The following is a 14,013-nucleotide window of genomic DNA, read 5'->3' as shown; positions in this document are numbered from 1 at the left end:
GCCTACCTGCTGGTGTCTGTCCCTGTGTTCTCTGCTAGGTGCTTTCCAATCTCTGGCCAGCATGCCTGGAGACTCTGCTGCCTGCAGTCCCTGCCCACAGCCTCGGGGGAAAACTGGAAATACTCAACACCCCTTAGAGGGGAGCACAACCCGGCACCTTTGGTTCCAGCAGTCTTGTTCATCCCTTTGCAGGAATATTGACTGGTGCAGAGCAATCACAGCAGGCAGTGTTCAAGGCCTCGTGATATTTGGTGCTTTCCTAAAAGCCCAGAGTGTCAGTTTGGGAGAGTGCGTGAGAATCTTGCTTTTTACTGAAAGGAAGAGGTTGTTCTTAAAATCTGTCATTCTGCTGCATGCAGGGAAGGAAAAGGCAGAAGGACTCAGAAGGCTAATTGAAATGCAGTCTGGCATTTATGAGTACTTAAAACAGCTCCGGAGTTCTAGAGCCTGTCTCCTGATTTGGAGACTTAGCCCATGAGGGCTTAGAGGTATTTGTGCCAGGGAGAGCAGGACAAGAAGTACTGACCTGCTGGGATGAAACTGGTTATTTTTGTGCAGTCATGAGTTGTTTCATCCTTACCTGTCAGCCTGGCCCTGCTTGAAACTGACCTCAGCCCCTGTCCCAGGGTAGTAAGAGTAGGCTGGGAGAGGGGTTGCTGGGAATATGCTGTGTGCTGACTTGGGCTGATGAAGGGTTGGATCTGTGTGATGCAGCAGCAGGAGGCAGGATGTGTTTTTCTGCTGCTCTCACCACTTTGTTAGAAATGATCCTCAGTGCCTGGAAATAGAAATATCAGTATGTGCATGTTTGTGTGCAGGTCTGTGCCCCATCCCAGAACCTTATTCACCAGAGCTGTTCTCAGGGACAATGGGCTTTGAGCATGGGTGATGAGAGTCTGCAGAGGAGCACGGAAAGGACAGGAAGCTGCTGGAGAGGGTCCAGAGAAGGCCCACAAAGATTAGCAAGGGTTGGAGTCTATCTACTATGGAGGCAGACTGGGAGAGTTGAGGTGTTCAGCCTGGAGAAGAGGAGGCTCCAGGGAGGCCTTAGAGCACCTTCCAGTGCCTGAAGGGGCTCCAGGAAAGGTGGGGAGGGGCTTTTCACCAGAGAGGGCAGTGACAGGACAAGGGATAATGGTTTTAAACTGAAAGATGGGAGATTGAGGTTAGACATCAGGAGGAAATTCTTCCCCATGAGGGTAGTAAGGCACTCGAATAGGTTGCCCAAGGACGTTGTGGCTGCTCCCTCCCTGGAGGTGTTGAAGGCCAGGTTAGATGAGGCTTGTGCAGCCTGGTCTGGTGGGAGGTGTCCGTGCTCATGGCAGGGGGGTTGGAACCTGATAATCTTTAAGATCTCTTCCAACCTTCACCATTCTATGTACAGTGAAAAGACACAAATACTAGGAAAAGAAAACTTGTCACCATGAAGGTGGCATTTCCATCCTTGGAGATACTCAAAACCTGAGTAGATGTGGCTCTGAGTAGTTTCATCTGCCTTTGATGATTGCTTTGAGTTGTAGTTGGACCAGGGACCTCCTGAGGGTTTGCCTGTGTACATTACCCCACGCTGTTCTGGCTTTGCACTTTGTGGCAGGGAGTATGTTGCTGCTGACTGCCCTCAGCTGAAGGTGCCCTGTCCGAGGGTCTTCATGGACGTCTGAGCTAGAAGTATTGGAGAGCAGAGCAAAGCCCATAGCGATGGGATTCCTAGAAGGCAGTTACCTGTTGAGTGCTTTGTCCTGCTTTGTTTTTATCACCCAGAGTGTCTGCTGTTGAGCAGATTTGATGGTATTTATGTGATGCTGTGAGTGTCCCCGTGCCTAGTAATTATACTGATTAATCTGGATCATGCTGGAAAGCCACATGTGCCTTGTACCAGAGGGTATGCCACCATGTGCCTGTATTATTTAACTGTAACAGATGTTGACAAGACCTAGGGAGATGAGTCTGAGCTGGAGGTTGTTCTTGCTTTGTTGGCAGTGTCTGGAAAGGATGAAGTTTGGAAGTTTTTCTGGCTGGAAAGAATGTGAATCTTGGGAGATGATAGGAGTTTTCCATGTTCTGTGTACAGCAGTGGAGGTCCCTGCCTCTTCTGTCTCTGTGCCCTGAGAACAGGTCTGCCACCATCACTGGTTGCTGTGTTTCCAGAGTTCTCTGGGCCTCAGGTTTCCAGAGGACACAGGCTATGCTGGCTCTGGGAGATGGGACCATGCATGTTTCCTGCTGGTGGGTGTTTATGGCAGCACCCCTAGTGCCATGTCCAAGCAATTGGTGTGGATTATGCTTGGAGACCCTGCAATACCTCACCCTAAAAGACACAACCAGCTTGACACTTGGGGTGGTAGTCTGGTGTGGCCCATGCAGCTTCAGGAGGAACAACTTTTTCAGTGACAATCCTGCTGGGGCTCCTGGGGTATGGGGCAGTCCATCTGCATCTGCCCACATTTTTCCAGGACAAAGAACAGGACGTGGTGTTTGCTCAGTCTGCACTCCTGCCAAAGACAAGGGTTTTGTCTGCCTCGTGTCAGTAAGAGAATTGGAGGCTGCTGGGGCTGTTTTTCTGCCCTGTTCTGCATGTGCCAAGTGGCCTGGACTTGCTCACTCCTGGGATGGGTGACCTTGGATGTGTTCTGGGAAGCTCCTGAGCACTTTCCTCCCATCTTGCATGGTGTATTATGAGCTATATAATTACGAGCAGCTCAGTTAAGTCATTACAGCCTTGTTGAATGCATGAGCTTTTTCCCTCTCATCCCAATTCATCACTATTGTGCTGACATGAATCATTTTCATTATAAAATGCTTCAGACCCCGTTAATTAACAGAATTGCTTAAATTTCAATGAGACAGTGCTTGCCCAGAAATAAGGGGTTTGTATTCATAGTGGAGTTGCAGGAGAGCCTGTAAGTACAACTGGCTGATACCAGTCCTGTGCAGGACTGGGGAGGTGCTGGTGCAAGGCCAGTCCTGCCTGCTCACAGCCCCAGGATGTGCATCCATCCCTCCCTTGTCCAGTGCTTACTAAGCCACTTTGATGAGGTGGTATGGGACTCCTGGTCAAATGGCTTCCTCTGACCAGCCCCAGGATGAATGAGGGAGTCAGACCAGGTCTGGCAAGTGGCTGAGAGCAACTGGCTGGGTCTCTGCTGTTCGATTGGCAAGGGAGGAGCTTCCTGTTCCTCCAGGTCGGACCCACTCTGCCCAGCCAGGCAACCCCCCTCCAACATCTTCTCCAACACCAGGCAGAATTACTGGGGAAACAGCAAAGGTGGGTTTTGCAGTTCACACTAGGAGATGGCAAAGCTAATAGTTGGACAGAAAAGCCTGGAACAGGAAAGCAGTTAGACAATGTCTAAATCTGTGGGGATGTTAAGAAACTGAGCTGGAGGGGATTCTGAGTTGATTCCTTGCTGTCCTGGGGTATTGCTGGTGTGGTGGAACTGGGAACCCCTTGTGTCTGTACTGACGTGTGCCCCTGGTGCCACCTCTGGGCAGGAGTAATTTCTTTCTTTCAGAATACTTCTCTACTTTGTTTCCATGTAAATTAAACACTCCTGGGTAAGGTAAGAAGTGACTTTTGCCATTCACAGTGTTTGCTGTGTTTTACTATTCTTTGTTTCATGTTTTACGTGCCTTTACATTTTAGTTCTGGTCACTTTCCCAAGCTCAGAGGCTACTGAAGATCTATAAACATTTATTTAAAAAAATAGATACTTCATAAGAAGTACTAACACACCATACCTTTAGTTAAGTTTAAGGTCTCCTGTGCATTCTCAGCCCCTGACACAGAGCAAATATATAATCTCTGGTCTCCTTTACCTGAGGAGCACTTAAGGGGGTTTGTGCCCACAGACCTTTTTAAATGCACTGACCACCTCCCCTCCCCCATTCTCCAGACCAACCCGGGGGCCCTCCGGGCATGCTGATCCTGTCTGGAGCTGGGGCTGGATGAGGTTGTCTCCATTGGCCCCTTCCAGCCTGACCCGTGTCCCCGCGGGTGCTGCCATTCCAGGTGTGATCCGCACGGCCGTGGCGGACCAGGACCGCGAGACCCGGGACCGCTACGAGGTGGTGATCCGCGCCACGGACATGGCGGGGCAGCTGGGCGGCCTGTCGGGATCCACCACCGTCACCATCGTCGTCACCGATGTCAATGACAACCCCCCGCGCTTCCCGCAGAGTAAGTCCTGCGTCGCGGCGCCCGGGGCGGCGGGAACGCACTCCTGCCCTGCACAGCAGCCTGGTGCGGGCACTGAGCAGGGCTGAGCGGTGGGGAGAGCAGGGCTGGCCCTTTCCTGGCCCCTCTCTGGGCAGTGCTGGGGGCAGTTGTGCTGCTGTCTCCTGGGAGCTGGGTCCTGCAGCTGGAGGAGGCTCAGATCTTTAGCTGCATCTCCTAGAAATTAGAAATGGTGAAGTTTGCAAAGAATCCAGGAACGCTGATTGCAGGGCAGTGTCCATGCAGGTCATGCTCTAGTGGTGAAGATGGTAGAGTGTTATTTTTATGGGTGTTATTTGGTGGAGTGTGTCTGGTGTGTGTTTGTTTGGGGTTTTGTTGTGTGGGGGTTCTTTTTGGGTGGTGTGTTGTGTGGTGTGTTCTCTTGTGGTTTTGGGGTTGTTTGTTTGTTGTGATGGTTGGACTTGGTGACCTCAGACTTCCTTTCCAACCATGACTATTCTGATTCTGTAAAATCAGGCCTTATTTCACCTGGCACCTTGAAACATCAGAGCTGCCCACTTATGTTCCCACATCCCTTGTTTTTGGCTGAGGTGTGTGTTTCTCCTGTTAGGGCATCCTGGACTGCAGACACTGGCAGCCCTCATGCTCCAAGGGTGCCCCTAGGGAGGTATGCAAAGGGCATAGCAGGCTGGGGGGAGTTCAAGGGCAGAAGCAGTGACCCTAGTACCTTTTTCTCCTCCAGAGATGTATCAGTTCAGCGTTGTTGAAACTGCCCCTGTGGGCACTGCCATCGGGAGGGTGAAGGCAGAAGACTCTGACGTTGGGGAGAACACAGACATGACATATCAGGTGAAGGATGAGGAAGGGGTGGAGATGTTCAAAGTCACCACGGACAGCAATACCCAAGAGGCTGTCATCACGGTACAGAAGGTGAGAGAGGAGTAAAGCTGATTGGGTTGGGCAGGCACGAATCTCTAGCAAGAGAGCCCATTCCTTTGGGGACTCTGCTGCTGTGCTTGAGTTGAAATAAATGCTCCTCTGAGTGCTGCTCTAGCAGTAGCAGTTGCATTTTTGTGCCTACAGGTGCAGGGAGGGGCCTGGCTCTGTTCTGCCTGGATGGCAAAATGCAGACCTGTGTCTGGGAGGGCAGGCTGCGAAGGAGCTACAGTGCCAGGGGCTGCAGGGATGGGTGCTTACAGCTGTTACTGATAGCATCTGTTAGGGGAGAAATATGCCCACCTAATTCCTATATATGACCAGCAGCTCTTTGACCATATCTGCTTTTGGTGGGAAAAACAATCAAGCAAACACTTGATGCAGGCAAGAAAGAATGGTTGTTCACCAAGGCCACTGCATTCAGCTTGCCTCCCCTGTAAAAATAACAGCAGGGAGATTAATGATCAAAACCCACTCGCTTCCAGCACACAGCCTGTTCTCTTCCCAGAGAATCCCGGCCCCCTGCAGCCTGGAAGCCCTGTTGGGGGCCTTGAGGGGAGTGGGCTGGAGACTTCCTCTTTCTCCAGCACCTTGGTGTGGGCACTGCTAGCAGGAAGGCAGAGCAGCACCCATGGAGGTGCTGCCCCAGTGTCTCTGGTGAAGGAAGGGGAGTGGGGGAGTCCTCAGGCTGGCTATGGCTAACCTTCTCCTGTTGTCTCAGCCTCTCGACTACGAGTCGAAGAAAGTGCACACTGTCGTGGTGGAGGCCCTCAACAAGTTTGTGGACCCACGATTTGTGGACCTGGGCACCTTCCGGGACCAGACCATTGTGAGGGTCTCAGTGCTGGACGTCGATGAGCCCCCTGAGTTCCAGCCCCCCTCCAACTTGATGGAGGTCCAGGAGGACGCACATGTTGGCTCTGTCGTGGGGGTGGTCACTGCCCTTGATCCAGACACAGCAAACCATCCTGTCCGGTAAAGCAGCTGCTTAAAGCTTGCATTGTCTCCTGTGAACGGAGTCTGGGGTCACCTGCAAGGAACACGTGGCCTGGGGTGGCTCATAGCAGAGGGGAGGTGATGGCAGAGGAGGGGGGTAGTGAAGGTGACAAGTGCTGCATGTGTGGCCAAGTGCATGAGTATAACCTGTGGGGCAGGCAGCTGGCAGGTGAGTGACAGCCTGTGCACAAGCAGCAGGCAAGAGCAGCCGTCTCACAGGTGACGGACACGTCACTGGCAAGTGATGGGCTTGTGAGTGGCAAGGGAGTGTCAGGGAAGGTGGTTGGGTGATGCTGCATGTCCTTGCTGCTGACAGCAAGGCCTCTGCAGTAGTACCTGACACGGGCCAGACAAGTGACCAGAAATGGCAGAGAGCAGTGATGAAAGACGGCAAATGAGGTGAGGCTTGGGAGGTGTGGAGCTGCAGCTTGGCTGTGTGTGTGCGTGTGTGCACAGGGATCAGAGGAGTTTATATTTGGGCAGGGGACATAATCCAAGCAGCAGCTTATCTGCACAGGACATTTCCTATTTCCATTTAATTTGCGGCTAAAGAGATTGTTACCTTGTTAAATTGTTATTACCTAAGGCACAAAGCGGCCTTCTGGCTCTGCGAACTGGCCTGAGTCATGAGCAGTTGGGTTGGAAAGCTGATATTCAGAAAACATCCTCAATGTGTGGAAAATTTCCTTGAAGCGTGTGTTCCCGTGCCAGGTGAGGCAGGGCTGCAGGGACCCTGTGCACAGCCCCTCACTTCAAACGAGCAGCAGTGGCTTTGCATTTGAAAGCTCTGCAGGGAGCCGGTTCCAGGCAGCAATAAACTGGGACACAGCAGGGGATGTGGGGTGGAGGAGGACATGGCCAGGGAGGACTCGATTACAGTGCTGATTCCATTTGATGATGCCCCCTGTAGCTTCTTGGGGTGCTCCAGCACTGGGCAGCCATGGGGAATGCACTGGTTCAAGGTGGAGTGAGGAGTATTGTCAGATCTTCTGATATGAAGACTGAAATGTTTAGAAAGCTCAGAGAAGAGCTGATACATGGAAACCTGCCATCTGCAGATACCTGGAAGCTAGCAGAGAGTACTGTCTCACAGAGCTGGATGCTGAAAGTTGTCTTTAGGGTGAATGAGAAAGAATTGAGCCTTGGCATGTCAGGAGCTAGAGTCTTGCCCCTCTTCCCCTAGTCAGTGCTGTCTGCTGGACATGTGCTCGAAGTATCTCTGCTCACCTCAGCACGTGGCTGCCCTCTCCATTCAGGCTACACATCTGATCTTTCTTTGTGGCCCTCCCTGAGCACATGGCTGTTAGTTTGCACTCTCGGATGCCTGCAGTCTTCCCACACATCTGTGTATGTGTACATGTGTGCATGAGCTTTTCCACCTGACTGTTTCTACCAGTGCCACAGAACACAGATTTTATTTTCTGATCTGTAGCTGTAGGAAAGGGGCCTTGGGGACAGAACTGTTCTCATTCTAGCTTTCTCTTCCTTTGTGCTGCTTCCCCATGGAGCTTGTTGCATTGTTTGCAGACAGAACAAAATAAAGCAGGGGAGGGAGGCTTTCTTCTGCCATGCAGAAGGTGATGGGAACTTGGAGCAGAGAGAAGCAGATTCAAGTACTCAGCAGGAGGAAGAGAGTTAAAGCCCAAACTTTGCTATGCAAGTGTCTCTCTCATAGCAAGCCTGGTGCCAGACAAGACAATGCCTCATGCTCAGACAGGAGGGCCCAGCCAACAGGACTCCCAGGCGCCTGCTGCAGCTTGGGAATTGCAATGTTTTCCCTTGTCAGGCTTGATGCATTCAAATATGTGTCCTTCCTCCAGCTATCCCCAGGCAGGTAGCTCATCCTGCATCCCCTGTGTTCTCCCTGTGACATTTGGCCTCTGTCCATCCACCTCTCCACTCCCCCCTGCTCTTGCAGTGCTGTCATGAGCAATGGCAGCTCCGTCCCCTTGTGCTCCCTTGGTGCTTGCCTGGGGATCATGGGTGGATGAGCCCTGCCTGGCACTTTAATGTGCATTAAGTGGAGGTGCAGGTTTATTTTGGTCACCCTGATGCATGAGCAAGGTGCTGTTGGATCTCTCCTGCTTTCCTGTCCTCTGGCAAGCTGGATAATTTAATAAAATACTTTGTCACGTAGGCAGCTGTTCCCAGCTTCAAAGGGGTGCACAAACATTAGTGCAAGCACCCCACAGCACCCTGCCAGGATGTGACGCTAACTCATCAGCAGGAGACAGCAGTTAGTCACCTCACATTTCAAGTGTGCTACTCCAAAGTACAGTTGCAAAGAAGCCAGCATTTGTACTTCACCTCTGATACATGACAGAGCAGCTGGTCCTGACAGTACGACCAGTATTTGATCCTCAGCTCCTTGAAGTTGGTATGAACCTTTTAAAGTCACTGCAGTTCAGCAAATCCCTTTAACTTCCTGATCCTCATCTGCAAGAGGTGGGAGCAAAGATATGGCTCTTTCTGTGGTAGCTGCTCTCTCCTGGACTCTGGTCTGTGTGTTGGCTCTGCCCTGAGCATAGAGAAGAGCCACAACTTTCTGTCATGACTAGATGCACTCCCCTTGAGGCAGGAAAGAGCAGGGATTGCCAGAGACAGGGGAGCAAAATCAGCTCTGTCAGCATTACCAGGTCCTGCTGACAGCAGGATGCCAATAACGAGGTTTGGGATGTATTTTTAGCTGATTGGGAAAGGAGGAGCCCTTGGCTCATCCCCAGGCCAGCACAAGCAGGGCTGTGCAGCTCTGGCCATGCCATCCAGCCTGAAGCAGCTGCTGAGGGCACATCCAGCCTGGTGCTCCCTGCCCTCCTTGGGAGCTGCTTGTTCCACAGGGATGTGGACACTTGGTGTGAGAACAAATCCCTTTCAGACAAGCTGGGCTGGATTTAAAAATGACCTTTTATGAAGACATGAGGGTTGTAGGGGTGTCCAACTCCCCTGTTTTTGGGGGTGTCCTCAAGGCATCACTCTCTGCCCCCTGCCAGCTGCGTGGGGATGGAGGGCAGTGGCAGCTGCTTGCTTGGGTGGGTGGAGAGCTGGGCACAGGGCACCTGAAGAGCTCCCTCTCTCTCTGGGTGACCTGACCCAGCTGTGGCAGCTCCCAGAGGGACACAAAGGGACATGTTCCCTGCAGTGCCATGGTCAGGGGTTGCACAGACCTGCAGGAAATGCCTTTCTAAATGACTGGTGCTTCTTATTTTATTCCATCCTTGTTTGTTGCCTTACAAAAGCTGGAGCCATGCTTTCTCTGAAAGAATTTAGTTTCCAGTTGACTGTTTGGCTTTCACTGTACATTTCCTGGACGTGCAGTTTTTCTCAGCTGAGCCATTGTATGAGGTAACACAGTGACAGACAGTGTGTCTACCTGAGGTTGTTTGTATGGGAGCCTTTTGTTTTTCTCTCTGCAGTGGGAGCCTGTGTTCTGATTGTGTGCATTCCAGGCTTTATCAGCACTGGGAAGATTTTGCTTGGGATTTAAGGTTCTTAGAGATATTCTTGTCTGGCATTCACCAAATCCAGAGACATGTGTTGGACATGGGCATTTTATAGACTCCAACAGCACAGCAGGAACCACAACCTGCTTCAACACAAAAGGCAGAGGAGGAAAAAAACAAACACAACAAAAAGCTTTTCACACAGTGTCTGAAAAGCTCCCTATTAACAAAGCATGTGGCATATAATGTGCTCCTTGCTGCATTCAGGGGGAGAAGTGAAGCAAACTGGTTGAGAAATGCGTTCACAAGAAAGATGAGCTCCAAGAAAGCTGTCTAAATTAAAGTCACTTGTAACATCCAAACCAACAGGCAGTGCCTGCAGTAAGAGAGGAAAATGGATTACAAGGTCCGCATCCCAATCAGAGCTGGGAACTGCAGTTCCAGACATGGAGCACCAGCCAGCTTTAGAAGGAACAAGCATGTGTCCTATCTCTGTGTACCTGAATGACCCAGGGATTAATTGCTGCCGCTTTCCAGGAGAGAAGACCCATCTGACTTCAGGGAGAGGGGTGAATGCAAAGCTGGGCTACTAGAGGTGGAGAGGCTTTTGATTTTCAGCAGAGTACTTGGTTGGTAAAGATTGAATTGCACGAAGTGGTGCCAGCTGAGCCCAGGGGATGCTGCCTGTTCCAGCTGCTTCAGCACAGGGAGAGCCACAAGCCCTGGGCAGAGAGCTCTGGGGCTGTGTGAAATGGGTTGCTCCACAGCTCTGAGCTGGTTATGGCTGTGGTTTTCGGGGGGTGGGTGGACATCCCTGTACCCCTCAGTTCCCAATGCCATGCCAGCCTAGTGCTCCAGAGCCTCCTCCGCACTTTGTGCAGCTGGAGAGCTACAGGCTCGCCTGGACTTGCCATCTCCAAAACCACAGGCTGCAGAAGCAGGCTCAGCCCTGCTTTTGTGCAAATGCAGGCAACACTCAGAGCTCTGTCTCCTTCCCCTAGTACAGTGTTGAGAAGGTGGCAGGTCTCTGTAATTCAGTGGTGACAAAGGGATCGGATTCCTGGTTTGGTTTTTGTCCTGCCATAGGGTATGGACAGTCAGTCCCCAGCAATTTGGAAATTACAGTATACAACCTTAGTGGCAAAACAATTAGAAGCATAAGCAGAGGTTACCAATGGCATGAAGCAGAGTGCTGCCCAACCAGCCTCATGCCCTCTGGCCCTGAAGGCAGCAGGTATCAGATGTTTCCAGGCTCAGTGATGTCCCCGTCACTAGCTGGGTTTTTCTGCATAGCTGTTTTTGCAGATGTCTTTGTTTATGCACCAATGACATGAACAGGAGCAGAACAGGGCATGTGCTTACCCGAGGAGCAGGGGAGGCATGTGGAGAGTGAAGTACCATCTTGAACTTTGACTGTATTCAAAGTGGAATGGAAGAACAGGATGTGTTTGAGGTCAGGTGATGTGGGAGAACAATGCAAGCAGTTGTGCAAATGCATCAACTATGCTATTGGAAAGATACTGGGTGTTGTCACTCTGATTTCTGTTCCTCCTTCCAGCAGTACATTGGACTGATGTGTACAGAGTGGCCAAACCTCTCCTCTCCCTTTGCAGTGATTGAGCGCAGAGTGGGTGTGAGGCTGCAGTACGTGCCAAGACAGTGTGACTGTCCCTCTGGAGCTGGCTGCAAGCCTGCAGAGGCTGTTTCCAGCTGGCAGTTGGGGCAGAGATGCCTGGGCTTGTACCTGGCTTTCTGTGGCAGATCCCCATCACCTCTCAGTGCAAGGAGGGGACGGGGGGGCCACGTAGGTGCAGAACATGCTAGATTGTGCATGTGCACAGATGCAGTTTATAAAGTTAGTTTGAACATTTTTCCTTAACTACAGGCAAGTGCTGTTGTATTTTTTCTCTCAAGCCCTATCTGAAAGGGAGAGAGCTAGGGGACATAAACTGGTACTGTCTTAACTCTGTTTAGATGCTGTATGTCTCTGTGCATGCCTCCACCAGAGGCAGAGCTGCCCAGCTGTGTGGGTAGGCTCCCCTCAGGGGGCACCCCCATGGCATGGGACAGAAAGGTGCAGAGGCCATCGATGCCTCTGTGCATAATGGTCATCCTTGCACACCGAGGTTTCCTGGCTGTGACCCGTGTGGATGATGGACCCTTAGACCACTGCTGCACCATGCCAGGTGAGATACAGGCAGCTGGGGAGAGCTGCCCACAGTGTGTGGAGCACCTCCACCATTCAGAGTGTGCTTCTAGCCTGGACCTGATCCTGCTCTGCTCCTCTGGTCTGATGTGGCCTCTCAGTACTGTCCTGTCTCATCAGTTTTTCAGCGAGCTTTGTCCCTGCATCTATCTTCCTTATGTTGCTGGACATGTAACTGAAGCCTTTAATTTATTCACAGCCCTCCTTTTGGTAATTTATCCTTTGTACTCTTTGCTGTCTTGTATTATTAAATTCTGTAGAGCACTCAGAGATGCAGTGTGTATGAAAGATGCTGTACACAATAACATTATGCTGTATTGTTTGTGATTTGTAGGCCTCCTGGATTTCTGATTGCAGTGGTGGTGTTTGTTGTTTGTGTTTTGGCTGTGCTCAAGGGCCTCAGCTAGATGAGGCTTCCCTTCCAGCCTCTGCCTCCAGGGAGCACTTGTCTAATTGTGCCCGACTTAATGTGAGCTTGGTTTGTTCCCTGTGTAATGGCTGGAAATGCAGGACATGCCACTGGGACTGACTGTGTGAGCTCGTGGTGACACAGCTAAGGTGCAGGGCTAAACCTGGGTCTCCTGAGCTGTGGTGGTGTCCTTTGGGCAGGGGTGGGAGTCGTGCTCTCCCAAGGTGGCATGGGCAGTGGGTGGGCTGTTGTGCCCAGGGAAAGGGGGCTGTTTGGGGCAGCACTAGAGCTGTGAGAGCTGTCTGAAGTGTCTCTGTTGAGCAGCCAGAGCTCTTCAGCCTGCTCCTGTGAAACTGAGAAGATTAGGGCAGGTCTCAGGTCTGCTGGGGATGATGTGCTGTGTTGATTGTGGGCATGCTGGCCATTGCCCACCTCTCTGCTGCCAGGGTTCTCACCCCAGGTGCACAGGTTCAGGCTGGACTCAGAGGAGACTGTGCTGTTTGTAACTGCTATAGCTGCAGTTTGGGTTATCTGCAGGTCCAGCTCACAGTCTGCCTGTGTGCTGCTGTACTGTCCTGGAGGGCTGTCACTTGGCTGGGTGCTGTGGCAGGATCACGGGCAGAGGTGGTAGGAGAGGTGGGCTCCTCAAACGGTGGTGTCCTCCTTTGGTTTGGGTTGGTGTAGTTCCTGAACCTATAGCTCAGAACCTTTCCAGACTCATGAGGGGAGTACAGCCCATGATTTCTGTATCTTTGTGTCTATCTTGAGCATAAGGTTCTCACTGGAGCAGGTTTTCCTCCTTGTAACAGTCTGTGCTTAGTCCTACTTCATGCACTTTATTTTACTTGAGGGCTCTGGGCCTGCAGCCTGGCAGAGCTGTGCTGCAGCAGAGGGAGGGTGAGGGTGGTGATAACAGAGCCTGTTGTGTTAGATCCCTGGGCTGATGGTGGGGCTGGGCTTGGCACATCCAGCTGTTCAGTTTCCCCTTTTGCTGGGTCTCAGGTACGCCATCGACCGCAGCACCGACGCCGAGAGGATCTTTGACATCGATGCCAACACAGGGGCCATTGTGACAGGAAAGGTCCTGGACCGGGAGACAGCAGGGTGGCACAACATCACTGTCCTGGCGATGGAGGAAGGTGAGATGGGAGGGTGCTGTGTAGAGCAGAGCGTGTGGGACCACAGCGGGGCAGAGGGGAAACACAGGTGCCTTCACTGCAGAGGTGACCAAGATGCAAGGGCTAATTAACACTGAAGTAAAAAAAAAATAATGCAGCAGCACCAAGTCTGACATCTCCCTAGACAGCCTAAAAATATTCTTCGTGAGTCAAGCATTAATAAGGGAGCATGGTCAAATAATATATTTGATGAACACTAATCAAATTTGTGTGATCTAGGCACCAGCCCTGCCAGCCATCCCTATGCTGAAACTTCCTGCACTCACACCTGCTGAGCGGGTGTGACTCTGGGGAGGTCTGCTCACCTCACCTACACCCCCCCAGTTCAGCCACGTGCTGTGTGTGGACACCCCATTGCCAGGAGCCCCATGGCACTGATGTCTGCTGGTGCTCACCCCTGCTGGGGGCCTCCTGTGCCCTTCCTTCTTAGTCCCCTGCCCTCGGTGTGGCTGCAGGCGTGACAAGGCACAGTGAGGAGTGGGTGGGAGGCCCCAGCAATGCAGCTCCTTTCTGACCTTCCCATGAGAGCCCTGTGATGGTCTCTTCCTGCCCCTAGGGCTGTGCTATCCGTTAGGCTGTATTTACAGGAACTGCCAGATCTGCTGGCACCCTGTTGGGACAGCCAGGAGGGAGCAGCTTGGTGCCTCTTCAGGTTTTGTTAGCTTATTTTCCCT

General features: G+C 51.8%; 1 protein-coding gene across 1 annotated transcript in view; it reads left to right on the top strand.

The window, feature by feature from the left end:
- CDH22 (cadherin 22, type 2) overlaps positions 1-14,013 on the top strand; it is a 45,425-nt gene that overhangs the window by 16,103 nt on the left and 15,309 nt on the right. The window contains exons 4-7 of the mRNA XM_009994034.1: positions 4,010-4,177; positions 4,917-5,104; positions 5,832-6,085; positions 13,164-13,300. Coding sequence (XP_009992336.1) covers positions 4,010-4,177; positions 4,917-5,104; positions 5,832-6,085; positions 13,164-13,300 — 747 coding nt within the window. The remainder of the gene's footprint in view (positions 1-4,009; positions 4,178-4,916; positions 5,105-5,831; positions 6,086-13,163; positions 13,301-14,013) is intronic.

Source organism: Chaetura pelagica, unplaced genomic scaffold (assembly GCF_000747805.2).
Source record: "Chaetura pelagica isolate M959 unplaced genomic scaffold, ChaPel_1.0 scaffold493, whole genome shotgun sequence".
Classification (NCBI taxonomy): Eukaryota; Metazoa; Chordata; class Aves; order Apodiformes; family Apodidae; genus Chaetura; species Chaetura pelagica.
Note: the sequence above shows the minus strand (reverse complement) of the source record. Positions and strands in the feature narration are given on the sequence as shown.